This window comes from Piliocolobus tephrosceles, chromosome 5 (genome assembly GCF_002776525.5).
Source record: "Piliocolobus tephrosceles isolate RC106 chromosome 5, ASM277652v3, whole genome shotgun sequence".
Taxonomy (NCBI): domain Eukaryota; kingdom Metazoa; phylum Chordata; class Mammalia; order Primates; family Cercopithecidae; genus Piliocolobus; species Piliocolobus tephrosceles.
The window spans coordinates 151,363,640-151,390,797 of NC_045438.1; the positions used below are offsets into that span (position 1 = coordinate 151,363,640).

Below are 27,158 nucleotides of genomic sequence, written 5' to 3' on the forward strand. Positions count from 1 at the left end.
CACCACCATCATACCTCACTGGCTGTAGGTGTCTGAAGTCCTACAGGCTATAGGAACATATACAACAGAGGTCCCCAACCTTTTGGCACCAGGGACTCGTTTTGTGGAAGACAAGTTTCCCATGAACATGGGGGAGGGGGTGTGGATAGTTTCACGATGATTCAAGTGCATTACATTTATTGTGCACTTTATTTCTATTCTTATTACATTGTCATATATAATGAGATAATTATACAACTCACCATAATGTAGAATCAGCGGGAGCCTGAGCTTGTTTTCCTGCAACTAGATGGTCCCATCTGGGGTGATGGGAGACAGTGACATCCGAATTGTGTTGCTTATGTCCAGTCTACTCCACAATCTCGTTTTGGTTGCTATCACTGCAGAATGCCCTGCTGCACAAAGATAGGATGCTGGAAATGGCAGCAGGCTTTTCAGTGCTTTTGTGGCAATGTCAGGATATTCCACCAGGACTTTAATTCAGAACATACGGAGATTTGAAGTTGCCTCAAACATACTTTTAAGGCCACCAGATGCAGCTGTACAACTGAAGTACATCGACTCACTTGCCACTCTACAGCCTGCCGCCAGATGCAGCTTCATTGTCACTGCCACTCACTGACTTGTGATATGTGTTTGCAAGCAAATGAGGTGGGTGGATCATTTGAGCTCAGGAGTTTGAGACTAGCCTGGGCAACATGACAAAACCCCGTCTCTACAAAAAATTAGTCAGGTGTGGTGATGTGTGCGTGTAGTCCTAGCTACTTGGAGGTCTGAGGCTTGAGGATCGCTTGAGCTGCAGGAAGTCAAGGCTGCAGTGAGCCAAGATCATGTCACTGTACTCCAGCCTGGGTGACAAAGTGAGACCCTGTCTCCAAAAAAAAAAAAAAAGCATCTAGATTCATAAGACCTGATAATTGATTGGATGTGAGTGGTAAGGGAGAGAAGAACCAAGGTATAATTCCAATAAGATGAGAACCAGCAGCTTCTCAGCTCAGCATTCCTGCAGGGAAGACAGACACTGGTAGCCGCTGACTCCCAGTCTATCCCCACCCTCACAACTTCCTCCCTTCCACCCCTAGCCTCAACTGAAGTTCTTCCATTTGCACAAGAAGAAAACTCCATTCTTTATATAATTCTGAGCATTAGATATTGCTAACATAAACTATATGGATAAAACTGTAATTCAACCAACTTCAAGACATTGCTTTATTCCTTCACAACACAGAGAAAAAAATTTATAAAACCGTAGACATACAGCATAAAAAACATACAAACCATTAAAATACTTAATACAAATCCATGCAATTTGTCTTAAAGGACCAGCAGAAGATGGACCCCGCCACAAGGCAGGAGTAAACAGGAAGGATTTCATTTGGCACGAACTTATTCATGTAAGCTGAAGGCACTTATACATTAAAGACATCTCCATAATATTTGAAGCCACACAAAGGAGAGTGCCAAATATCTATGCTGGTCAAGTCCCCCCTTGCTCATTTTTTTAAAGCTAGCATAGCTACTTAATTTACTCAACTAACCTTCAGCCTGTGCAACCCACACAATCATCCTTAAGCCCAAGGCAGAAATTCCAGTGGAATGAGGTCAGTCAAAGAATGTGAGACATACTACAAATGTCACAAATGGGGAGAATGGATGCTTTCTTACGAAATTCACAAAAAATGGCTTAGTAGACTATGTCATCTTCTTGGTTGTAGGACATGTCTGACTCCACGACCCCAAAACTTTCATCACTTTCGTTTCTATCAATCAAGGTTGCATCACTTTTACTCTTCTTCCTCTTCAATGGTTTTCCTCCCTGCAGGTCAGATGGTTCAAATCCAGCAGATCTCACCCTTTGAAGTCCTTTGGCAAATGCTGCAACCTCAGCCCCACCTAGTTCAGCTGAATCTGAATGATTGGCTGAAGGCAAAAGTCGGTCACTCGGTAACCTTTTTCTTATTTCTTCTTCTTTAGTCTGAAATGCAGTATTAAAGAATGAAAAAGAGCCTGATAACTTTCTACTAGTTGTGTTTAATGTTGCTTGTATTGAACATTCATGACTTCTCTATGTCATTATTCAGCCATATAACAAACATTTGTTGAGAAACTCTTGTTGAAGAAGGCAGACATGGGGCCTGCCCTCATGGAGCTTGGAGTCTGGTCCTTGCTCTCTGATAGGCCAATTAGAGAGCTGGGAAACGAAGGCTGTCGGACCCAGCTGTGAAGGCTGGGTCTGGCCAAGGGCACGTGGAGGGCTATGGGGGCCCTTGGTGAAAATGCAGCACGAGTAATGCAGCCTGATGCTCTGTAGCGGTTTCTCTCAGTTTAACACCACGACCCAACCCTGCTTCTCCTCCTGCCTCCAGCCTCTATTGAAGTTTCTCTTTTTCAATATGAAGAATGCTCCATACTTCATTTAATTCCAAGAATTGGATGTTGCTTACTTAGGCTATATGGATGCAACTGTAATTTTCACCCAACCTGATTTATTCCTTTACAACAGAAAGGAAATTTTTAAGAAAAAAACCACTAAACATACAACATATCATAAAAAGCATAAAGATCATTAAAATCCTAGCTAAAGACCAGACACAGTGGCTCATGTCTGTAATCCCAACACTTTGGGAGACCAAGGCAGGAGGATCATTTGAGGCCAGGAGTTTAAGACCAGCCTGGGCTACAGAACAAGACCCCATCTCTAAGCAAAAAAAAAATTTTTTTTAAATCAGCCTCATGTAGTGGTATGGGCCTGTAGTCCTAGCTACTCAGGAGGCTGAGACAGGGGGACCACTTGAGCCGAAAAGTTCAAGGTTGCAGTGAGCTCCGAGCATGCCACTGTACTCCAGCCTGGGCAACATAGTGAGACTTTGTCTCTTAAAAAAATTACTAAAATTAAAAAAATAAACTGATTATAGATCCATGCAATTTGTCTTAAAACTGTTGATAGGAAAGGTCTGGCGTGAGATCATTTTAGCAGACAGTGAACTCCTCAAGCCTAGAGCATCTGAGAGCTCAGTACCTTCCTGCGCTCCTCAGCAGCCTCCATCTTCTCCTTGATGTCCTTCATTGTGAAATCCTTCACTTGCTTTCTGATCGTGAGTTTTTTCAGTCTGGCAGGTGGCTTTCTCAATGGCTTCTCAGTCATGGTCAACTGGAATAAAAACATTTTTTTTTTTTACATGAAGAAACAATCATATTCACTGGCAGAGGAGAAGGGCATTTAAGTTAGAATAAACAATATAAAATGAACATTTACATTCTTACATTACCGGCTCATGCCGGTAATCCCAGCACTTTGGGAGGCTGAGGTGGGAAGACTGCTTGAGCCCAGGAGTTCGAGGCCAGCCTGGGCAACATAGTGAAACCTTGTCTCTACAAAAATACAAAAAATTAGCCAGGTGTGGTGGTGTGTGCCTGCAGTCCCAGCTACTTGGGAGGCTGAGTGTGGAGGATCGCTTGAGCCCAGGAGCTGGAGGTTGTAGTGAGACAAGATCACGCCACTGCACTCCGGCCTTGGCAACAGAGTGACACCTTGTCTCTAAATAAATAAATAAATAAATAAATAAATAAATAAATAAAGTCAATTCCAAAAATCTAACTTTTCAGGGGCAGATTTAAAAAACAACGATGTGAAAGTTGGTAACAACAGAATTATAACGATAAGATCTATTCGATGCCTTAAAAGCACCAGGCTATTACAAAAAGGCCCTACGAATGCAGGTGTTCTTAGACTGCATAGAAGATGACCCCTTAGAAGGAAAAAATCTTGAGAATGAATATAAGATGAAAAGCAGTGGAGAATGCGGGTGAATTTGTAGTTTAAGGTGAAGAGTTCAACCTGATGATTTTATAATATTCCACACACTACAAGTTACTTTCATCTGGGGTAGAGATTAGTTCTCATTGCTTCTGGTTTTGTGGTAGAAAGAGATAATTAACGATTACTGAACAACAACTCTGTGCTGGGCTTTGCTGGAGGAACTTGACAAACATTTTCATGACAGTAGGGGAAAAACCCCACTTCATATGATCAACTACGCTTTCAACAGTGCAAAGCGGTAATAATGACTTTCTAATTATAATTTCTAGTGCCAAAATAAGTAAAATTGTCATAAAGTATTTACGAAGAAAGTTTTAATGTATATATTTTTGTTTTAAAAATTGGTTTTAAGATAATATAGATGGATTATAAAAAGTATAACTGATACATAAATCATCTCCTTATCCTCTATTTAACCACCTGGCCCCCAATCCCAGTCCTTAGCACGAATCATTGTAAAGAGTTTAGTGTGTGTCTTCCCAGATATCTGCTCTGCACACATATATATACACATATATATATGTTAAGGATATCTTTAATGTTAAACAAAACCTAAATGGAGTTATACTATACACACTGCTCTGCAATTCACTTTCTTCAATTAACTTAATACGGACAACTTTCTATATAAATATAGATTTATTACAACTGGGTGGGGGGTGGTTAACTCCAAGGCTGCATTACAAAATGAACTGAATATTATTCTAGATAATTTCTCTAAAGCCTTTTTTTTTTTAAAGACAAAAGAGCTATTAATATTCATTGTAATTTCTAAAAGACTGTTTTTCCAGACTATAATGCTGTAGGTACCGACAAAATAAAACAAAGAGAGGCAGTTTAGCGCAGAGTAAAACAAGGTACCAGACTGAGACTTAGCCAGCCCTGGGTTTGAATCCTAGCTGGACTATCGAATGATGTTTTTTTTTTGAGACCGAGTCTCACCCTGTCACCCAGGCTGGAGCACATTGACACGATCTTGGCTCACTGCAACCTCTGCCTCCCAGGTTCAAGCGATTCTCCTGCCTTAGCCTCCAAAGTAGCTGGGGTTACAGGTGTGTGTCACCATGCCTGGTTAACTTTTGTATTTTTAGTAGAGACTGGGTTTCACCATGTTGGCCAGGCTGGTCTTGAACTCCTGACCTCAGGTGTTCCACCTGCCTCAGCCACCCAAAGTGCTGGGATTACAGGCGTGAGCCACCACGCCCAGCGTGTGCATTGATTCTCTATGGTTCCATAAACTCTGCAATCTATGGTTTCCTCATTTGTAAAATAAGTTTAATAATACATATTTTGGGATTGGTTTTAAAAAAGAAAGAAAAGGATAAAGTAGCCATTCTGCAAATGATAGCTACTTTTCATTCAGTCAAAGCAGTGACTTTTTCCAAAGGCAGAACACAAACTCATAACCAGGACAAAGCGGAAAGGGGCCGAAGCACAGAAGCACAGAGGGGAGGAAGGAGAGCCTGCAGCCGCGGGGGGTACCATCAGGCAGCAGGCCTGAGCTTCAGCTCTGGGGCGGCAGGAATGCCCAGCGCGTAGTGGAGACCCAGGCAGCTCTTCTCTTTGGACTCAATTTTCTCAACTGTGAAGCAGCAAGGGGGTGAAGGCCTATTAAGCTTTCTTTCAGCTCTAAAATCTATGATTCTTAGAAAATCTTCTAAAGAAAAAACATGTATTGACGTTTTGGCTCCTTTAGACCCATCGGACGGTTTATCCGGTGCAAAGTTTTTCACTACTTGAAAACCGTGGAATGTTTGTCAAACCAAGTTCCCTCTGCCATCATCATTTTGTATTATTATTTATGACAATTGACTCTTGAGTTTCCTGCTGGCAAAAACCACCCACTGAAAAGAGGGAAATACTTGCTTTGGTGGCTCAACTAGAGATACTGTGAAATTAGCAAGAAAATGATTTTTTAGGGATGTTCATGCGTAGAAGGCTAAAAGAAAATTAAGTAGTAATCCAAGATCCACTAAAGAAATGCCAGATTAGGCTACACATAGGAGTCTGAACCTTGACTAAAATTCTGAGATCAGGAGTTCTGAGAGAACTTGAATTTTTCTGTTTTGGTCACCTCTTCCCGTGGCTTAATCCTACAATGATCCTCCCCACAGAGGAAGTTAATCCTACCTGTGCAAACCATGTTCTTTCTTGAGTTCCACATTTTAGGAAAAAAACCAAAAATCATCTAGAAAGATATCTGTACCCTTTACAATTGAATTTTATGAAGTCAGAATTTATCAAATGTTGGCACTTAAAAATGTTAACAATGGGCCGGGCGCAGTGGCTCATGCTATCATCCCAGCACTTTAGGAGGCTGAGGCAGGCGGATTGCTTGAGTTCAGGAATTCAAGACCAGCCTGGGCAATGTAGTCAGACCCTGTCTCTTTAAAAAAATAATAATAATAACAATGATCACCTTATGCTTAGAGAGGTGTTACCAGTGGAAAGAACAACAAATTGGCCACAACAAAATCAACCTACAGAAGTTACCAGTTCAATTATTTTCTTAAAGAATACTTTTAGAGGACTGCCAAGTTCAAAATGCTACAATTAGATTAGAGTCCTGTTTCTAGCTACTAACTTGTATATTTTACTTCTTACATACACTGTGCATTCCTCAGAGCTTTCTTAATTAACTATTGACCTACGGATGAACCTGTCTTCATTTTGTTCCCTTAAGGGAGTCTTGTGGATAGAACAGGCCAGTCCTGCAAAAGATCCTTCATTCTTGTTTTGTCACTGTCAGGCCTCCTGGGGAAGGTCACTCTGATCATTAGCTGGCGTTACTGAGTCCTAACTCAGTCAACTTCCTCCTCCTTGAAAACTCTCCGTGAGGTTCAACAAATAATGTTAGAGACTCTTATGCAACGTGAACAAACTCTCCAACTACACTTCAGGTTCCCAAGTACAGAAGTCGCACAGAGAAGGGAATAAACTTTGACCAGACAGAGAGGTCAGTAGTGAATTCACAAGGCCTCAGGTAGGTAGACCCATGATGTGCTAAGTGGCAGGGAGAAATGAATTTGGGATAAAAGACGAACTCAATAATACCTATGTGGATAAATGAGAGCCAATCACATTTCTCTAAAGAGGTCTATACCAATCCATATACACATATTGACATGTGTACATAAAACCAATGTTTGTTTATAATATAGTCACTTAAGTCTCATTAGAATGTTTAAAAATACACTGAAAGATTCATTCAGCAATCTGATACTTAGCTTCTTAATCTTATATTTCTTACATATCATTTTAACTCTTAATTTTTTTTTCTTCTTTTTTTTTTTTTTTAGAAATGGCATCTTACCATGTTGCCCAGGCTGGTCTTGAACACCTGGACTCAAGGGACGCTCCCAGCTTAGCCTCCTAAAGCACTAGGATTACAAATGTGAGCCTAGCACATTTAACACTTTTTTTTTTTTTTAATTGGGTTTTTTGTTTGATAGGGTCTCGCTCTTTCACCCAGGCTGGAGTGCAGTGGTACAATCAAGGCTCATTGCAGCCTTGACCTTCTAGGCTCAAGTGATCCTCCAGCCTCAACCTCCTAAGTAGCTGGAACTATAGGTGCACACCACCAAGCCCAGCTAATTTTTTTTTTTTTTTTTACAGATGGGTTTTTACCATGTTGCCCAGGTGATCTCAAACTCCTGGGCTCAAGCCATCTGCCTGTCTTGGTCTCCCAAAGTGCTGGGATTACAGGCATGAGCCACCTAGCTCAGCCTGATTTTAACTCTTAAGTAAACATAATATATTCTAGCATAAACATTCTTGAAAGATGGTTATCCAGAGAGTACTATGAAATTACTGTGGTGTTCACTAGCAAGCTTACAAAGAAAATTAAGAAAAAAGACAAAGGGGGCTCTGTGGTGGACACAGATCCTCTCCTTACCTCTAGGGAGAGACTAGCTTATAGGGGATGCCCCTGCTTCAGAAGAGGGACCTTCATGAAGGTGAACCCTCAATTTTCAACATCGTTTATTCAGTTTCACTCTAAATAACTCAATGAAAGATAATGACCTGGCTAAGAAGCAGCCAGATCTAAGTCTGAAATGCCCTCGTATTTAAATACACTATTGTTCCACATAAGAAGTCTTATTTTTAAATTATTCTCCTTGACTGCTTGGCTAGTTCAGTTGGTAGAGCATGAGACTCAAAGTATTTTCGCATTTATTCCATTTTTCCCATAATATTTTATTTAAAAGAATGTTTTCCCCTAGAGCAATGAAGAAATAATATTTACATGTCTGTTAAGATTCACCACATTGTAGTAACTGCTGACATAATATCTTTTTATTGACTATCCCTTTTTTGTTTCCCTTGACCTCTTGTTTTGTTTTTAGCCAGTTTTATCAGTCTGGGTTTGAAAAACTTATTAAATATTAGATATTCAAAGTATTAATATTATTAATGATTAATATTATCTAATAATATTTCCATTCTTAATACGGTTCCCCTCTCAGTCCTTCAATATTCATTCTCATCTTTTTACATTGGCCTCATAACTCTTCCCAAAATATGCAAGACACCTGGTGTCTGACACACATATGTTCTCAGTTACCCCTGAATTGAAAGAAGTTTTATCTGTGACACAGAAACTGCATCTCTTTTATTTCCTTAGGCTTCCTGAGTATAATCTTAGTTCCTATTCCTGAAATGGTATATTTTCAGGAATATTTCAGAATTCTCTTTCACAATGAATAGGGAATCAAGAATGATTTCAAATGCTTTAACCCTTCCCAGCTTTGATAATGAATTTGGGAGCACTGTGTAGAGTTTTGGTGAAACTTCAGGGCAGTAGTTCTCAACCTGGGCTGCCCATGGGAATCGCCTGGGAGCTTTCAGAAGTGTGAGAGCAGGGCCACACGCCCAGGCTGTGTGGTAGGAAGTGGTACCTAGACACTGGGATGTTTGAAATATCCCCAGGTGACTCCAATGTACCAGCAGGTTAAGGACCACTGGATTAGGCGATGAAACAAGAGAGCTGTGTGTTATTGCCTGGTCTGTTGCAAGCCTAGCTTATGCTGGGATATCTTGGCCTAATACCAAAGCCAAAAAAACAAAATTGTGCCATTCCTGAAGGCTGTCACATTTAAATCCTTTTGAGAACATTCCCAACAACCATTCTATGCCTATATAATATGAAAAATAGTCTTCATCTTTGGTTCACTTAATGATGCTATTAAAAGTCCAGCCCATAGTTATTATTTTTTTAAAGGTGCATCTCTTTCACAAGGTAGTTTATATTAATTAACCTTGCAGGCTCCCTTGTGAAGTCTAAGTCAGAACTCATTCATCTCTGGCAATTGAATCACGGAGACTGTTTTAATGTGATTCCTACTGGCGTATGTATGTAGACATCGAAGTGTCTATAGCATTTTCCTTAAGGAGACATTGTTTAGCTACTGAATGTTTCCACAATCTATCTGCCTCCTCTCAAACTTGCTTTCCTTTTTCTTTTGACACGCCTTCTTTTTTTCTGACCCCTACAGACTGACCTACAGCTAGAAAAAAATCTTTCCTCTCCCCTTTGATATTAAAAACCCCATCCTTCTTCTAGTACTTTCAAATAAGATAAGGCACTTTAAAATGCCTTGTATCATGAGAGCGTTGTGCAAATGTAAATTGTCATTATGTTGGCATTATCTTTTCCATTATATAATCCATTTTTACCTTCCTTTCCGCCCTCTCCCCACCCCCCGACATCCTCTTATTATTGGCAGCCTGATAATGTTATTCACGAGGTTTGGCAATCTCCTTTCCTTTCTCCCAAATACTTTCTGCAGGATTTATTTTCCTTTTTCAAAAGAAAATGCCACTTTGGCTTTTATTCATGAGTTCTCAACATTCCCCATACACAAAGAAGGAAATTAACTTTCTTCAAACACTAAATAACTCAGTCTAGGTGGCAAAGTTGATTGAAATAATGAGTTTTTAATTCCTAATGGACTGTTTTCCCTACAACACAGGGATAGACAACCATTAAGTAGCCTTTGGGCAATTTCCAGTCTCTATTTCCACCATTTCCATTCCTTTCTTTTCTTTTTCATTCATTTTTTCTCTGACTTCTTTTCTTTTCTTTTCCTTTCTTTCTCTGGCTTCTTTTCACTGTTCTTTCTTTTTTTTTTTTTTTCACTTTCTCTCTTCTGCCTGTACTTCAAGGACTACTGGGAGTGCCTGGGAGCATTGGCTTAAAAAAAAAAAAAAACCCAAACAAACAAGAAAACAAAACAAAATAACAGCAACAACTAAGTCTGCTATCTTCTTCACAGGCTTCCACATAATTTATTTAACAATTTAGAACTCAGTCAGGGCAGGGCACAATGGCTCACACCTGTAATCTCAGCACTTTGGGAGGCCGAGGTGGGCGAATCACGATGTCAGGAGTTCAAGACCAGCCTGGCCAAGATGGTGAAACTCCATCTCTACTAAAAATACAAAAATTAGTCAGGCATGGTGGCGGGCACCTGTAATCCCAGCTTCCAGGGAGGCTGAGGAAGAAGAATCGCTTGAACCCAGTAGGCAGAGGTTGCAGTGAGCCAAGATCGCACCACTGTAATCTAGCCTGGGCGACAAAGCAAGACTCCATCTCACAAAAAAAACAAAAATTTAGAACTCTAGACTTTAACCAAGCTAGTTAAAATCAGAGTAAAAATATTATTCATGCTGAGGAAAAACTATGACAGATTAATCAGGATAAATTAACAAAGAAAAATAATAGTACAGTAATTTCTAGAATTCTATTTAATTCTTCATGTTTGATTTTGGGGTGTGCATATGGATAAATGTATAGCCATATTTGTTTTAGCTTTGGCATTTAGGCCTATTTATTTTCTCTTTTAAAGTTTTACTTTATTTTTAATGGACATGGAATTGTATATATTTATAGGGTACAGTATGATGTTTTGATACATGTGTAATGATGAAGTCAGGGTAATTAGCATATCCATCACCTCAAACACTTGTCGGGCCTATTTTCTTACTGAATAAATCAGATTCAGTTTTACATTTCTAATGCCCGCACAATGCCTATTACATAGGTAGTGCTCAAGAAAAACTGTTGAAAGAATGAAAGTATGTTATTCAGTGGGGCCTATTGTTTCTCAAATTTAGTAAAACCCAATATATGTTTTACTGGATCAATTAATCATTGATAATTGGAGCAATTCCTGAGTCCACAAAGAAGGATGGTGTATTAGTCTGTTCTCACATTGCTATAAGGAAATACCTGAGACTGGGTATTTTTCTTTATAAATTACATTTATTTATAATAACTTTATAAAGAAAAGAGGTTTAATTGATTCACAGTTTTACATGGCTGGGAAGGCCTCAGGAAACTTACAATCATGGTGGAAGGAACCTTTTCAGAAGGCGGTAGGAGAGTGCAAGCAGGGGAAATGCCAGACATTTATAAAACCATCAGATTTCGTGGGACTCACTCACTATCATGAGAACAGCATGGGGAAACCACTTGCATGATTCAATTACCTCCACCTGGTTCCACCCTTGACACCTGAGGATTACAATTCAAGGTGAGATTTGAGTGGGAGCACAGAACCAAACCATATGAGATGGTATGTGGAGGTGTGGGGGGAATTTAAGGGACTTAAATAAATGCTGTTATCTGTATTATAACTTGCATATGCTGGAAATAATGACTCATGATCCATCATATTCTATTGCTAATTTTAACTATAAGCTAATGTTAATTACAAAATTACTTGCCATGACATCATATGATTCTCCATTTCTAAATACTTTGCTGTGGCTTTGTATAATTCCTTGAACAATTAGTTCCTCCAGGATATCTGATGACTTCTGTCGCTCTCGACTGTCTAGGGGTTGAGGTTTATTGATTAATCCATTGGTCACTAGATCTTCCAAAAAAGGGGAAAAGAAAAAAGAAAGCAAAATTTAAGAATCAAGGTTTTTTCAATCAAATGCTAAATGGATGCCTTACAAACCATGCTACTTAATTAGATCTTAGCATCAACACTTAATATATTTCTATTATAAGTCTTTGTAATCCTTTGAAGTTCAAATTCTTCATGTTCTTACAGAGGATACACATCAACATAATATACTGTTTACTTAGCAGATCACATATTAAGATAACAAAAAGCCTTTCTGTGTGCTGCTGTGGACTGCCTTTTTGTGGTGACAACACTTATACACTTGGGTACGACGACGTTGGTTTGCTCGAGTAATTATGAAGCTAAACCACAGCTAAGAATCAGATATTCTTTTGGTGATTCTTTGAGTTGTGGTTTGGTTTCCATGCTTTGTATACAAAGGATAAACAGCGTGATGTTGCCAAGAGACTTCTAGTTCTGCAACCCTAAGTTTATAATTACGCCATCTGCTAAGTCTACATAAGTAAAAGTGTGCCTTTTTGAAAAGAGTCTTTGAACCAAATCAGAATTGGAGTTAGAGTGATATTAGCTAAATTTTTATTCATGATTCTAAAAATGAGCACTGAAACAGTTTATAGGGGAGTCTTTATAAGCTGCACTAATGAGAGAGGCTCCCCCATCACAAATCATCCAATTACATAAATAAGCAAATAAGCAGCCATGGTTATGCCATCACATTATAAAACAAACGGCGCTGGCCTGTTGGGCCAAAGACACTTTTGCTTTTCCTGTCTGTAACAGTGCAATAGGAAGTCCTGAGAAGTAAGCTATCTTCTACGCTGTCATCATCAGGAAGTCCTGATGTAACCAAGTCCATTCCATTTAGTAGATGGCATCTTCCCATAAAAAATTCTTTCTTTCTTTTTTTTTTTTTTGAGATTAAGTTTCACTCTTGTCACTCAGGCTGGAGTGCTATGGCGAGATCTCAGCTTACTGCAACCTCCTCCTCCTGGGTTCAAGGATTCTCTTGCCTCAGCCTCCCAAGCAGCTGGGACTACAGGTGTGTGCCACCATGCCTAATTTTTGTATTTTTAGTAGAGATGGGATTTCACCATGTTGGACAGGCTGGTCTCAAACTCCTGACCTCAGGTGGTCTGCCCACCTTGGCCACCTGAAGAGCTGGGATTACAGGCATGAGCCACCTTGCCCGGTGAAAATTTCTAATCTCAGTGGTTACCAGTGAGACCTCTCATGAATTTGTGCTGGGATGGTAGAAGACACACACACACACACACACACTCACACACACTAATCAAATGTCTCTCACTTCAACATATTAACTTCTCCGGTATAAGAGATTTCTAGGATTGGCCACTGCAAGTAACTCCAACAGTTTTCCTCCTATCAATATCTGTCTAGTGCTGTTTTTTCTACTCTTGCAAGTGTTTGAAATAGAGCCGCTTCTGATTTTAAAGTGCTCTGTACAGATTTTGGCATGGGGTAGTAAAACACGTCAGACGGGGAGTTCAACTAGAAACTTGAAACAATGGAGAAGATTTCAATGAAAAGGTCAGAAGTGAATCCCCTTCAAGGAATTGGAATGATTTTTTTGGTTAGAAGGTGGCCTTGTTTGGAAGGGTCATAATAATAATAATGATCATTTACCGAGCACTTAGGCACCCACACTACACTAAGTACTTGACACACTGTATGACATCAAATGCAAACATCAACTCAGAGTGCTATTATTATCCCTATTTTAGAAATAAACACTGATGTGAGAGAAGCTAATTAACTTACCACGGTGACACACGTAGCATGTGTGTTATGCAGGGCTAAATCTAAGTCTGCTTGGCTCCAACCCTCACTCTCTCAACTGTCCCAGTGTTCTCCCAAATACGTCATGTAAGCAGCTCCACTGTCAGTGGTTCATTTCTCTCCCAGGATGTTTCTAAAAGGAATGTCATGTTTGACATCTGTTGCTAACGTAATAAAATCACTGTAACAATTGCGATCCGTTCTTTTTGGAGTTCTCTAAAGTATTTGACTGGATATTTACAGCAACTAACTTACACAGAGATTCCTGGAATATGTCAGTCATTTCAACAATTTTCATGCTTTCTTGGGACATTGGAGAATATTGGAGATTGTTTAAAAACCATGTTGTGCTTCTTTTGATTATAAAAGTAATAGTTACTGTAGTAAACTTAGAAAATACAGAAACTAGTAAAAGATTAAAAAAATGCCCATGCTTTCACCAGCCAGAGATTACCATTGTTAATATACAAAATTTTATTTTTATAAGTTCGACATCATACTGAACATACAGTTTCATTTGTTATCTAGCTAATATTTATATGAGCATTTTCTGATGTCACTGGAAACTCTTCATAAGCATAAGTGTAAAAAGTGAAATTATACAAGAAAACACGGGTGAATTTATCTTTAACCTTGGTGTAGGGAAAGGCTTTCTAACTGTGACTCAAAATCCAAATTGAATTTTAAACATTTATAAAAGTTACTAGATTAAAAATGACTTTTGTAAAACAAAACCCCCCATAAACATAATGAGTTGAATATAGATATAATGTACCTCCTAATTTTATGTATTAAGAAAGACACAATATCATTTTTGGTATTCTTGCTAAAATTGTGTAACCCTGGCTCATGCCTGTAATCCCAGCACTTTGGGAGGCCAAGGCAGGTGGATCACTAGAGGTTAGGAGTTCAAGATCAGCCTGGCTAACATGGTGAAACCCCGTCTCTACTAAAAACAAACAAACAAACAAACAAACAAACAAAAAACCCGAGTGTGGTGGCGGGCACCTGTAATCCCAGCTAGTCGATAGGCTGAGGCAGACAGAATTGCTTGAATCTGGGAGGTGGAGGTTGCAGTGAGCTGAGATTGCGCCACTGCACTCCAGCCTGGGTGACAGAACGAGACTCTGTCTCCAAAAAAAAAAAACAAACAAAAAAAAACGTGTAACCCAAATCCAATCAGGAGGAAAGCTCAAACAAACCCAAATTGATAAACATTCTGCAAAATAAATGTTTTATACTTTTCAAATATATCAAGTTCATAAAAGACTAAGAAAAACTGAGGAGCTGTTCAGATTAAAGAAGACTAAAGACCACAGATGACTAAATTAAAAATGTGATCCTGGATTAGATAGATCCTGCATCAGAAATTCATTTATAAAGAATAGTTGTGAGACAATTGACCAAATTTGAATATGATCTATAGATGAGATAACTGTACTACATCAAAGGTAATTTCCTGGCTGGGCGTGGTGGCTCGTGCCTGTAATCCCAGCACTCGGAGAGGCCGAAGTGTGCAGATCACCTGAGGTGAGGAGTTTGAGACCAGACTGACCAATCTGATGAAACCTCGTCTCTACTAAAAATACAAAAATTAGCCAGGCATGGTGGCGGGCGCCTGTAATCTCAGCTACTCCAGAGGCTGAGGCAGGAGAATCGCTTGAACCTGGGAGGCGGAGGTTGCAGTGAGCTGAGATTGCGTCATTGCACTCCAGCCTGGGCAACAAGAGCAAAACTCTGTCTCTAAAAAAAAAAAAAAAAAAAAAAAGGGTAATTTCCCAATTTTGATCCTTGTACAGAGATTATGCAAAGAGTGTCCTTGTTTTTAGGAAATACACAGTGGAGTATGTGAAAGCAAAGTGCCATTATGTCTGTAACTTATTAACAGAAAAAAATCTACTTGTATAAGGGGGGATATGATAATGCAATGTGGCAGAAGGTTAACATTTGGGGAATCTTAGTGAAAGAATATAGGTGTTCTTTGTTTTTTGCACCTTTTCTTGACTCTGAAATTATATGAAATAAATATTTTAAAAAAGGAAACACTTGGGGAATGTTAGTGTTAAACTTGATGGTCTTAAGAAATATACTCTGCAGGGCCAGGTGCAGTGGCTCGTACCTGTAATCCCAACACTTTGGGAGGCTGGGTGGGTGTGTATCACTTGAGGTCAGGAGTACGAGACCAGCCTGGCCAACATGGTGAAACCCCGTCTCTACTAAAAATACAAAAATTAGCCAGGCGTGATGGCGCATGCCTGTAATCCCAGCTATTCAGAAGGCTGAGGCAGGAGTACTGCTTGAACCTGGGAGGAGGAAGTTGCAGAGAGCCGAGATTGCACCACTGCACTCCAGCCTGGGTGACAGAGCAAGACTCTGTCTCAAAAAAAGAAGTATACTCTGCAGATTTGAAGAGCAGAGACACAAAAAGGAGGATGCCAAGGGCTAAGACAGAGAGTGGAAACTGGGCAGAGGACAAATAGAAAGTTCAGGGTATTAGGTCCTACTCACTCTGTGGTAAGATGCTTCCAGAGGACTCCTTGATGTTGCATTTTAGAAACATCTGCTTTGGTGGCTGACTTCCTCCCTAGCTGTTCTCTCTCAACACGTTTCTGCTTACCTGTCACCCTCTTTAACATTGTACGTACACCTGGCAGCACTGACTGTCCTGGGTCACCAGGTCCCTGTCTGCCTGACACCCTGCAGTCTGTGACCAACATTGATATTTAGCATTCACGTTGCTGTCTAGAGGGAAGTTGCATCAACAAAATTATTGGAAAGAAAAAAGATGTATTTGTCAACCTAACATATAGAAGGGAGGAAGAGGCCATTCCTGTGCTGCATTCCTCAACCTCCTAGTCATTCTAAGAGGTCACGCTGACTACATCAGAACAGCAAGGGGAGGGTGAATAGAAAATCTGTGATAACCTGAGTGTGCCAGGAAAGTTCAAGAAATAGAATTGCATGTATGAACCCATCTGTTTTCCAATCCCAACTTGTACCTAGAGAAGAAATAACAGTGGTGGGGAGCAAAAGTCTTCCCCCCCGAAATAAAAAGAGTACTTTTCCTTGAGGGCTGTGAAGTTCAATATGTTTCAAAGGCTGACCGAATATAAATAAGATGACTTAAATCGACACCAGGCAGTAATTCAAGTTGAGGGAAAACGCACCATAGGAAAACCCACAAATAGTTTCTAAATAGCACAAGTCAGTCATAACTACCTCGTTCACATTTCTGAAAGATTCCTTTGTTGTATATTTGCTGATGCTTTGGATGGGGAAAGACAGGGAAAACAGTTTATTGTAGATTTTATTTATTTGTGTAAATGTAGAACATTTCCTTGGAAAGATATTATCATCGTGGGAGTTTAAATTCCTTGGAACTGTGCAAGTCCCATTCCTAAAGTCTGGCCTTAACTCCCAATAAAGTCTCTTAGTTTATTTATTTATTTATTTTTAAAAGATGGTCTTAATTACTTCATCGACAAGAAGATTAATGTTTAGCATGCTTGACTCACGTAATGAAGGCCTAAGGCTAAATTCTAATGTTTCAGAGATAAAAACATTGCCATTTAACATACTTCATGGCCCAGAAAGCAATGATGAAAGGACCACTAAGTAAACCTTGTAAACGTATTTAGAGAAACAGTATTTTGTGAAGGTCTATGTGAATGGGGGCAGAGGGAGGTTACCTGAATTTCCTTGTCTGTTTCTTTCACTAGGAGATGGAGACTTTTCTGAAATGGTTCCAGGTAAGCTTCCCATCTGGACTTGTTCCAGGCCTTCTGCAGGGTCCACAGTATTCTTGGTCAGAGCAGCTTCCATCTGGGGGCTGCAGTTTTCCCCACTATGAGGCACACCGACATCAGCCTGTGAAAAGGGAACAGCTTTGTTAGAATCAAGATTTCTTGGTAAATAAAAACAATGTTGCAGGGTCTGCTTTGCGAATATTTAGCCAGCTAGTGTCTGTGGTGGGCTGTATAGTACCCAGAAAGCCATAGATCAGGGGTCCCCAACCCCCCAGGCCACATACCAGTACTAGTCCGTGGCCTGTTAGGAACCGGGCTGCACAGTGGGAGGTGAGGAGCAGGCTAGCCAACGAAGCTTCATCTTTATTTGCAGCTGCTCCCCATCACTCACATTACCCCAGAGCTCTGCCTCTGTCAGATCAGCAGTGGCATTAGATTCTCATAGGAGCACAAACTCTATTGTGAACTGCACATGTGAGGGATCTAGGTTGCGTACTCCTTTTAAGAATCTAATGAGGCCGGGAGTAGTGGCTCATGCCTGTTATCCCAGCACCTTGCGAGGCTGAGGCGGGCAGATCACCTGAGGTCAGGAGTTTGAGACCAGCCTGCCCAACATGGTGAAATCCTTTCTCTACTAAAAATACAAAAACTTAGCCAGGCACGGTGGTGGGCGCCTGTAATCTGAGCTACTAGGGAGGCTTAGGCAGGAGAATTGCTTGAACCCAGGAGGCGAAATTTGCAGTGAGCCGAGATCGCACCACTGCACTCCAATTTGGGCCACAAGAGTGAAACTCTGTCTCAAAAAAAAAAAAAAAAGAATCTAATGCCTTTTAATCTGTCACTGTTTTCCGTTACCCCCAGATGGGACTGTCTAGTTGCAGGAAGACAAGCTCAAGGCTCCCGCTAATTCTACATTATGGTGAGTTGTATAATTATTTCATTATATTATATATTACAATGTAATAATAATAGAAATAAAGTATACAATAGATGTAATGCTGTTGAGTCATCCTGAAACCATTCCCCCAACCCTAGTCCATGGAAAAACTGTCTTCCACAAAACTGGTCCCTGGTGTCAAAAAGGTTGGCAACTACTGTTTTAAGCCACTAAACTTGTGTGAATTGGCTATAGCAGCAATAGAAAATGAATATAGTATCTAATAGGCATCTACCAGGTAAAAGCTACTATGCTGAGCATTATGGAGGATACCAAGATAGACAAGTTCAGCCTTGAGTGTGAGAGTAGAGGTACTACGGTATTAAAACAATTTATAATAATGAAGCAATATTGTTTTTGCTGATTAAAAAAGTAATACAGACTGGATGTGGTGGCTCATGCCTGTAACCCCAGCACTTTGGGAGGTGGGGGAGGGAGGATCACTGGAGTCCAGGAATTCGAGACTAGCCTGGGCGAGATGGGGAAACCCCATCGCAAAAAAAAAAAAAAAAAAAAAAAAAAAGTGATGCCGACTTAGACTTATTGTAAAAAATAATTAAATAATATAAAAGAGAATTGCAATGGTTAGTTTTATGTGTCAACTGGGCTAGGCTATAGTAGCCAGTTATTCTGTCAAACACAAATCTTAGTGGTACTGTAAATGTAGTTTGTAGATGTGGTTAATATATGTAATCAATTGACTTTAAGTAAAGGAGATTACCCTTGATAATCTGGGTAGGTCTCATCCAGTCAACTGAAAGGCTTCAAGAGTAGAACTAAGGTCTTCCTGAGGAAGAGGAAATCTGCCTGTGAAATGTAGCTTCAACTTCAGACTGTTCTTTTCTTTTTTTTTTTTTTTTGAGACGGAGTCTCGCTCTGTCGCCCGGGCTGGAGTGCAGTGGCCAGATCTCAGCTCACTGCAAGCTCCGCCTCCCAGGTTCACGCCATTCTCCTGCCTCAGCCTCCTGAGTAGCTGGGACTACAGGCGCCCGCCACCTCGCCCGGCTAGTTTTTTGTATTTTTTAGTAGAGACGGGGTTTCACCTTGTTAGCCAGGATGGTCTCAATCTCCTGACCTCGTGATCCGCCCGTCTCGGCCTCCCAAAGTGCTGGGATTACAGGCTTGAGCCACCGCGCCCGGCCTCAGACTGTTCTTTTCGACTGCCTGCCCTATCCTATAGATTTTGATTTTCCTAGCCAGCCTTCATGACTGTATCAGCCAGTTCCTTACAATTTACCTATCTACCTGTCTATCTATCTGTCCATCCTACTGGTTCTTTCCCTCTGGTAGAACCTTGATTGACAGAGAAACACAGTAGAAAATAAGAAATAATATCTTCTAGAGAGAAGCACTACTAACATTTTAGTATATCATTGCCCAGATGTATTTGCTCACATAACCTTTAAAAATACATTGGAACTGGCCAATAAGCACACGAGAATATGTTCAATATTATTAATCAGTAGGGGAATGCAAATCAAAACCACAGTGAGGTACCACTTCATATCCCCTAGGATAACTATAATGAAAATGACACATAACAACAAGTGTTGGTGAGGATGTGGGGAAATTGGAACCCTCATATCTTGCTGGGCAAATGTGAAATGGTGCAGCCCTTTAGAAAACACTTTGAGAGCTCTTCAAAAAGTGAAACATAGAGTTACCATGTAACCCAGAAATTTCACCCCTAAGTATGTCCCCAAGCAAAATAAAAACATCTGTTCTTGCAAAAACTTGCACACAAATATTCACAATTATTATTTATAATACCCCCAAAGTGGAAACAACCCAAGTATCCATCAGCTGATGAATGTATAAATAAAATGCAGTACAGTCAGCCAAAGGAATATTATTTGACAAGAAAAAGAAATTAAACACTGACATATGTTTCAACATAGATGATACTTGGAAATATTATGCTAAGTGAAAAAAGCCAATCACAAAGGCCATTCATATTGAGAATAGGCAAATTTATAGAAACAGAAAATAGATTTATTGATTACCTGGTGGGGGGAATGAGGATTGACTATTAATGGGTAGTCATTTCTTTGCAGAGGGCAAAATGTTCTAAAATTAGATTGTGGTAATGGCTGTTAATTGTACATTTTAAATGGATGCTATGGTTTGAATGTGTCCCTTTCAAATTCAGGTGTTACCAATGTGATAATATTAAGAGGTGGGACCTTCAAGAGCTGATTAGGCCATGCGGGATCCTCCCTCATTAATGGGATTAAGGTGTTATAAAGAGAAACTTCACACAGATTCAGTTAACTTGCTCTGCTTTTCTGCCATGTGAGGACACAGAAGGGCAGCCCTCACCAGATAATCAAACCTTCCATTGCCTTGATCTTGGACTTCCTATAAAAAGAAATTTATGTTTTTTATAATTTACCCAGTCCATGGTATTCTGTTATAGCAGCACAAACAGACTAAGAGAGTAGGTGAATCATGTGAATTGTATTTTAATACAGCTGTTTTAAAAATAAAATGGAAAGAATTATATATTAAACGATATTATATTTCTGTAACCTGCTTAACAATATATAAGAAACATTTACCTATATCAGCATACATAGGCCTACCTCATTCTATTTAGTGATAAGGAGTAGCTACTTATCTGACGATGGCATTGGAGCTCCTTATGTAACTATGCCACAATGTATTTAGCTAAGTCCTACTGAAGGACATCTAGGTGTTTCTAACTTTTCAATAATATAAACTGTGTTGGAATAATATATGTGAATATACATCACTGTGAACCCATGAACCCATCCAATCATTCCATGAGAATAAATTCCTGGATGTGGATATGCTGGGTCTAAGGATATGCACATTTTATATTAATATGTGTTTCCAGAAGGTTCTCCATCAATACTGCACTAATTTATAATCCCACCTTCTCCTTTCAAGGGTGTCTGTTTCTTCAAACCACAGTTCCATTGCTTGTAAATAGGTCAAAACAAAGCATAAAAATGGTCTCTCGGTGATTTAGTAAAAATCATTGATGACAAAATGCTGGTCCATGTTATACTTTTCACAGTTCCACAGCAAAATAAGAACAATGTAATGGGTTTTTCACAAAGCTGAATTAATTCAATTTAAAGAACAGTCATTTATTTTTAGAGTAAGTAAATTTTAAATGTCAATGTGTTCAGAAAGACTTTTATCGTATCTCCCTTGACTGCCATGTCTTCTCTCTCCAGGTGCTGGCCTTCTTTCATTGCAAGTTTCCCACTTCTCATTTCAATGGATGTTATCAACGTCTTCTCCATCTAAGACACACATACCAGAGGAAGTCTCCTCAGTGTCTCCAGAAGCGATAAGAACACAAAGAACACATGCATCTTCCACTCGGTAATGTCTTCCCAGGAGTCTTTTAATTTCTTTTTTTTTTCTTTTCTTTTTTGTTTTTTGTTTTGTTTTGTTTTTTTTTTTTTTTGAGACGGAGTCTCGCTCCGTCGCCCGGGCTGGAGTGCAGTGGCCGGATCTCAGCTCACTGCAAGCTCTGCCTCCCGGGTTTACGCCATTCTCCGGCCTCAGCCTCCCGAGTAGCTGGGACTACAGGCGCCGCCACCTCGCCCGGCTAGTTTTTTGTATTTTTTAGTAGAGACGGGGTTTCACAGTGTTAGCCAGGATGGTCTCGATCTCCTGACCTCGTGATCCGCCCGTCTCGGCCTCCCAAAGTGCTGGGATTACAGGCTTGAGCCACCGCGCCCGGCCTCTTTTTTTTTTTTTTTTTTTTTGAGACAGCGTCTTGTTCTGTCACCCAGAACAGTGGTGTGATCTCGTGCAGTGCAGTGGTGTGATCTTGGCTCACTGCAACCTCTGCCTCTTGGGTTCAAGTGATTCTCCTGCCTCAGCCTTCCGAGTAACTGGGATTACAGGCGTGCACAACCACGCCCGGGTAATTTTTGTATTTTTAGTAGAGACAGGGTTTCACCATGTTGGTCAGGCTGGTCTCGAATTCCTGACCTCGTGATCCGCCCACCTCGGCCTCTCAAAGTGCTGGGATTACAGGCATGAGCCACCGTGACCGGACTCCTTTGATGTCTACTGATTTTACCTTTTGGCCCAAGGGGCGCTTTTCTTTCCTGCCCAGTCTTTGAAGGACCTCAGGACTCTGCCCTCCACTTCCTACCCTTTTTTTTTAGAGGCAGGGTCTGCATATGTTGCCCAGGCTGGGGTGCAGTGGCTATTCACAGGCACAATCAAAGGGCATGGATTCAAGCAATCCTCCTGCCTTAGTCTCTCCAGTAGCTAGGACTACAGGAACCTGACGCTGTGCCCAACCTCCCAATCTCTGCAGCAAAGCCTTGCTGTACTGTGATAAAAGTTTGTATCTTGTTTGAGGGAGCAAAAGGTATGAAAGAAGAGAAAATGCCTGAATTGGTTCTTGATAAATGAGCTTCCAGTGGACAAGGAGAAAAGGACATTCTAGGCAGAGGGAAAAGCATACACAAAACAGGGAAATGAAACCATATCGTGTGTCCAGGAATATGAATTCCTCCAGTGTAGCAGAAACAGATTGGGGTAGACAGTGGAAGGTGCTGAGGTGAAAAAGTGAAGTATTTTGTGACAAGCAAAGGAGATTGATTCCATTTTGAATGCAGCAGGAATCCTGTGTAGGATTTTTATCCATGGAAATAAAGGAAAATCATCAGGAGGGTTTTCTAGAAAAAAATCACTCTTGGGTTCATGCAAGTGACAGGAGTGGATGGAAGGAACAGAACAGGGTGATCAGTTGCAATTATTGCAGTTGTCAAGGTGAGAAGTGATTAAACATGAACAAAGATGGTAACAGTGAAAATGGGGGAAGAAGTGGGTCCAGAAATATTAGAAAGTGCACTGTGAGAAGCAACCTCTGAGAGCTTCAGTTTGAAGATGGGAGGTCCTCTGGCTCTAAAATTATGACTCTCGGCAGGAAACATTTTCTTTAAGAAAAATGAATTAAGGCCGGGCGTGGTGGCTCAAACCTGTAATCCCAGCACTTTGGGAGGCCGAGATGGGCGGATCACGAGGTCAGGAGATCGAGACCATCCTGGCTAACACGGTGAAACCCCGTCTCTACTAAAAAATACAAAAAAAAAAAAAACTAGCCAGGCGAGGTGGCCGGCGCCTGTAGTCCCAGCTACTCAGGAGGCTGAGGCAGAAGAATGGCGTAAACCCGGGAGACGGAGCTTGCAGTGAGCCAGGATCGTGCCACTGCACTCCAGCCTAGGTGACAGAGCGAGACTCTGTCTCAAAAAAAAAAAAAAGAAAAATGAATTAAAAATAAGGCCTTGTCATGAAACTTTTGGTACTTTCACAGTAAAAGTCATACAAATTTTTAAAAAATATACAAGCATGTTTAACCACTTTCTGGAATTACTCTAACGTTTTAAGTTCCTCAGAGGCTAAGTAGAAATCTCAGTGGCTAGGTTATGGTGGTGTCTGTCACCATCAGGTTTTCATAATTCAGTTAGGGATTCTTGCATGCTTGTAGCGGGACTTAACATAGCTCCTTACCACTGTGTTTAAACAGCTAAACCAATATCAGTTCCTTGTGTTGAGGGTTAATTATTTCTGTGTCTCAGTGCTACATAGGAAATAATGAAAAACCAACCAAAGAAACAAGAAAGTAATCAAAAACTCTGTGGACATGAAATCGGAATTGGCACAAGGAGAAAGCCTAAAAGCAACGATGTGCTTTTCTCTGTCTCTGTCTATCTGTCCTTCTTCATGGACAGTTATTGCCCATCCTGTCCCTGAAGAGTAAGCAGAACCAAGAAAGGAGTCTTTACATACACCATATTACATGTAACATATGTGCATATGTTATATATGTATGTAAAACATATAACAAAAGAAAAGGAGATTGGGAGCCTGAGGCAGGCAGATCACCTGAGGTCAGGAGTTCGAGACTAGCCTGGCCAACGTGGCAAAACCCCATCTCCAATAAAAACACAAAAATTAGCTGAGTGTGGCTGTAGGCACCTGTAATCCCAGCCACTCAGGAAGTTGAGGCAGGAGAATCACTTGAACTCGAGAGGCGGAGGTTGTGGTGAGCCAAGATTACACCACTGCACTCCAGTCTGGGCCACAGCGAGACTCCATCTCCATCTCGAAAAAAATAAAAAAAAGAAAAGAAAAGAAAAGGAAGGAGACCCTATCTGATGCTCACAGTTCATGCTAAAGGTAAAGATGCACATCATGTAAGTCATGTTGAACACTGTTTTCCTTCTTTCCAAATAAACTACTAAAAGCCAGTATCTGCAGTGACAGTAAGACAAGTATTTTCACAAGTTTATTTTGGTTTGCAAATCCATCATTTTTTGATCCTAGAGAAGCACTGAGTTACAAACAGGGTCTGATTTTGTCATTTAACATTTCCAAGTGGAGACTCTTGGAAGACTCTTGGACTTTTTCCAAATAGAAAAATTTTAATGATTTAACAATAGTAACAACAACAACAACAGTAGCAAAATGCCCACATTGGAATTGAGAGCGAATCTGAATATTTTCAGTCTAAACGATGGCTTTTCACAAAGACTTTCTGTACATTACAACTTGGCATAGATTTAAATACCACAACCTCAGTGACCTCACAATTGTTTTATCAAAGCTACTATAACTACTTGGATTTGGAATCCAGGCCTTAGCAAGGATCTCTACCCATCTGTTCTTATTTAGAGATAGTCTGCCTTTGAGCTCTGCTGGTGACCAAAACCCAAATTGTAGCAGACAAAACACAGTCTTTTATCATGAAACAACATAAACCAGCCTTCAGTTTCCAGAGCAGAAATTTAAGATTCTTCTCTTTTGAAAACTCAGAATGTCTTTCAAATATCTTACCCATGTGTAACACATTCTGGAAATTTTAACCCAATTTCATAATGAGTGTAGACTTGAGAACAGACATAGTTTAAAGACCAGACATATTTATAAGTTAATTAGATCTATGCCTCTCAGAGATATAGCAGTGTTCGTATTCTACACATACATGAAGAATTTATATTTTCACACCAATAAGAAGTATACCTACATTAAGCCTTGGCAACATGGCGAGACTCATCTCTACAAAGCATCAAAAATTAGCCGGGTGTGGTGGCTCATGCTTGTATTCCCAGCTACTCAGCAGGCTGAGGTGAGAGGATCTCTTGAGCCAGGGGAGACTGAGGCTGCAGAGAGCCGTGATTGCACCACTGCACTTTAACTTGGGTGACAGAGTGAGACCCTGTCTCAGAAGAAGAAGAAAGAAGAAAGAAGGAAGAAGGAAGAAAAAGAAAAGAAGTGTATCTGCATTATTATATAGGTAATGATACTTGGGGAGGGGATGGGATGGTGAGTGGAATGCTCCATTTTTTCCTTGGGGGTACAGATTCAATGTGTTTCTACATTTTATGAACTTTATTTTATACCTCAGTGTCTTGGGAATAAAATTTTTTATCAATTTTAGGTAGAAGTAAAAAGTTGTGAATTATAAGCTAACAGCTATGCACAGAAATCATCAGCATTCCAAATAAGGTATTGCTTTAACTATGGACAGGTGTTTTTTGTTTGTTTGTTTGTTGTGTGTTTTTGTTTATTTGTTTTTTGGTATGGATGTACTACATTTATTCTATAGCTTTTGGGAAACATATTTACCAAACAGCTTGAAGGGAATAATTTGTCAAGGCACCCTGGAGTTAAAACTTTCTTAAGTCAAATTATTGGCAGATGCATTTTGTGAATATATTTGTCTATAGACATATAGGAAGAATTTCTTCAAAATTTGATTTTTTTCTAGTTTACCTCTAATAAATGTAATTTTAAATAGCAACTATACGAAGAACATTCAGAAATATGATTGCTTAAAAAGTTGGATTTTAAGAAGTAATTTACTCCCCTTTACTGACAATCAACTAGAATTTTCTTATCACGTATTTGGAAAAAACTGTGCAGGGTCCTTGGAGACCATCTCTTCCAATCCAGCCTCTCCTCTTTTATAACAGGCAAGGAATTTTGAGTTATTCTTATAGATGAATAACGTTTCTCCAACTAGGAAGTTTTCCATGCTTTTTCTTATTATTATGCATTATTTTATTACTGTATCTACTCACCACTTTAGACTAAAGTAAAAGTGAAGGGGAAGTCTATATATAGGTTTCAAGAAATTTGACTTAGAATATTTAAAGTGGTGTTACTAAGAAACATAAATATTTCATGCAAGCAAACATGTTCATTTCATTTTAAAGATACTGCTGAACTACTGAACCCTAAGCCTTATGCATTTATGAAAGCTGTGAAAGAAATTATTATCATTCCAATAACTATTTTTTAGTTTATTTAATGATAATAATGATTTAGTTTATTTATTTTTAGTTTAATTAATGATAATCATACCTTTCCCAGATCAGATTTCCAAAGTCAAGTGCTTGGGGCTAGGAAAGAAGGTATATGCATGAATCGACTCTCATTCTATTTTCAGATTATTTTAAAATTGAATTTCCTCCTTGCAGACTGTCATTAGTCCAGTTATGCTACTAGGAGACAAGAAGACATTAAGGAATCTTGGAAGCAGAAGGGACATGCATTCGCTCAAGAAAGATTCATTAGTGCCTGGTCAGTATCAGGCAATGTAGTAAGAATTGGAGATACAAAGATTAAAAAACAATGCCTGTCCTCGAGGAGGTAACTGCACAGGATGAAAGGCAAATATGGAAGCAAATAAATATAATAAAATGTTTTGAAATATGATAGTAGAAGGTATAAGATCAACCCTACCAGCATGGTGGCAGAGGTTGGGGATGGGAGGTCATGAAGAGCTTCAGGAGGAGTGACTTTGAGTGTCTTGTAAAATGGGTACACATTTATCATGTGACCCAGGAAAGGGAGAAGGAAAAGTCTGGAAGGAGAGAAAACAGTAGGTGCAAAGGCATGGAGCTAGGGACAGAATGGGCCTGGGAAACAAGTCCTAAGGTTTGTCTATGGTGTGAGTGTGGGGAGAGACAAGACTGGAGGAG

At 39.9% G+C, this 27,158-nt stretch overlaps 1 protein-coding gene across 1 annotated transcript in view; it reads right to left on the reverse strand.

Annotated features, from left to right (window-relative positions):
* Positions 1-1,195: 1,195 nt before the first annotated feature.
* The window catches only part of STMND1 (stathmin domain containing 1), a 28,998-nt gene continuing 3,035 nt past the window's right edge, over positions 1,196-27,158 (reverse strand). Inside the window, exons 2-5 of the mRNA XM_023209672.2 lie at positions 17,184-17,361; positions 11,549-11,700; positions 3,020-3,151; positions 1,196-1,975 (exon numbers count right to left, since the gene is read on the reverse strand). Of these exons, the coding sequence (XP_023065440.1) occupies positions 1,685-1,975; positions 3,020-3,151; positions 11,549-11,700; positions 17,184-17,361 (753 nt within the window). The 3' untranslated portion in view covers positions 1,196-1,684. The remainder of the gene's footprint in view (positions 1,976-3,019; positions 3,152-11,548; positions 11,701-17,183; positions 17,362-27,158) is intronic.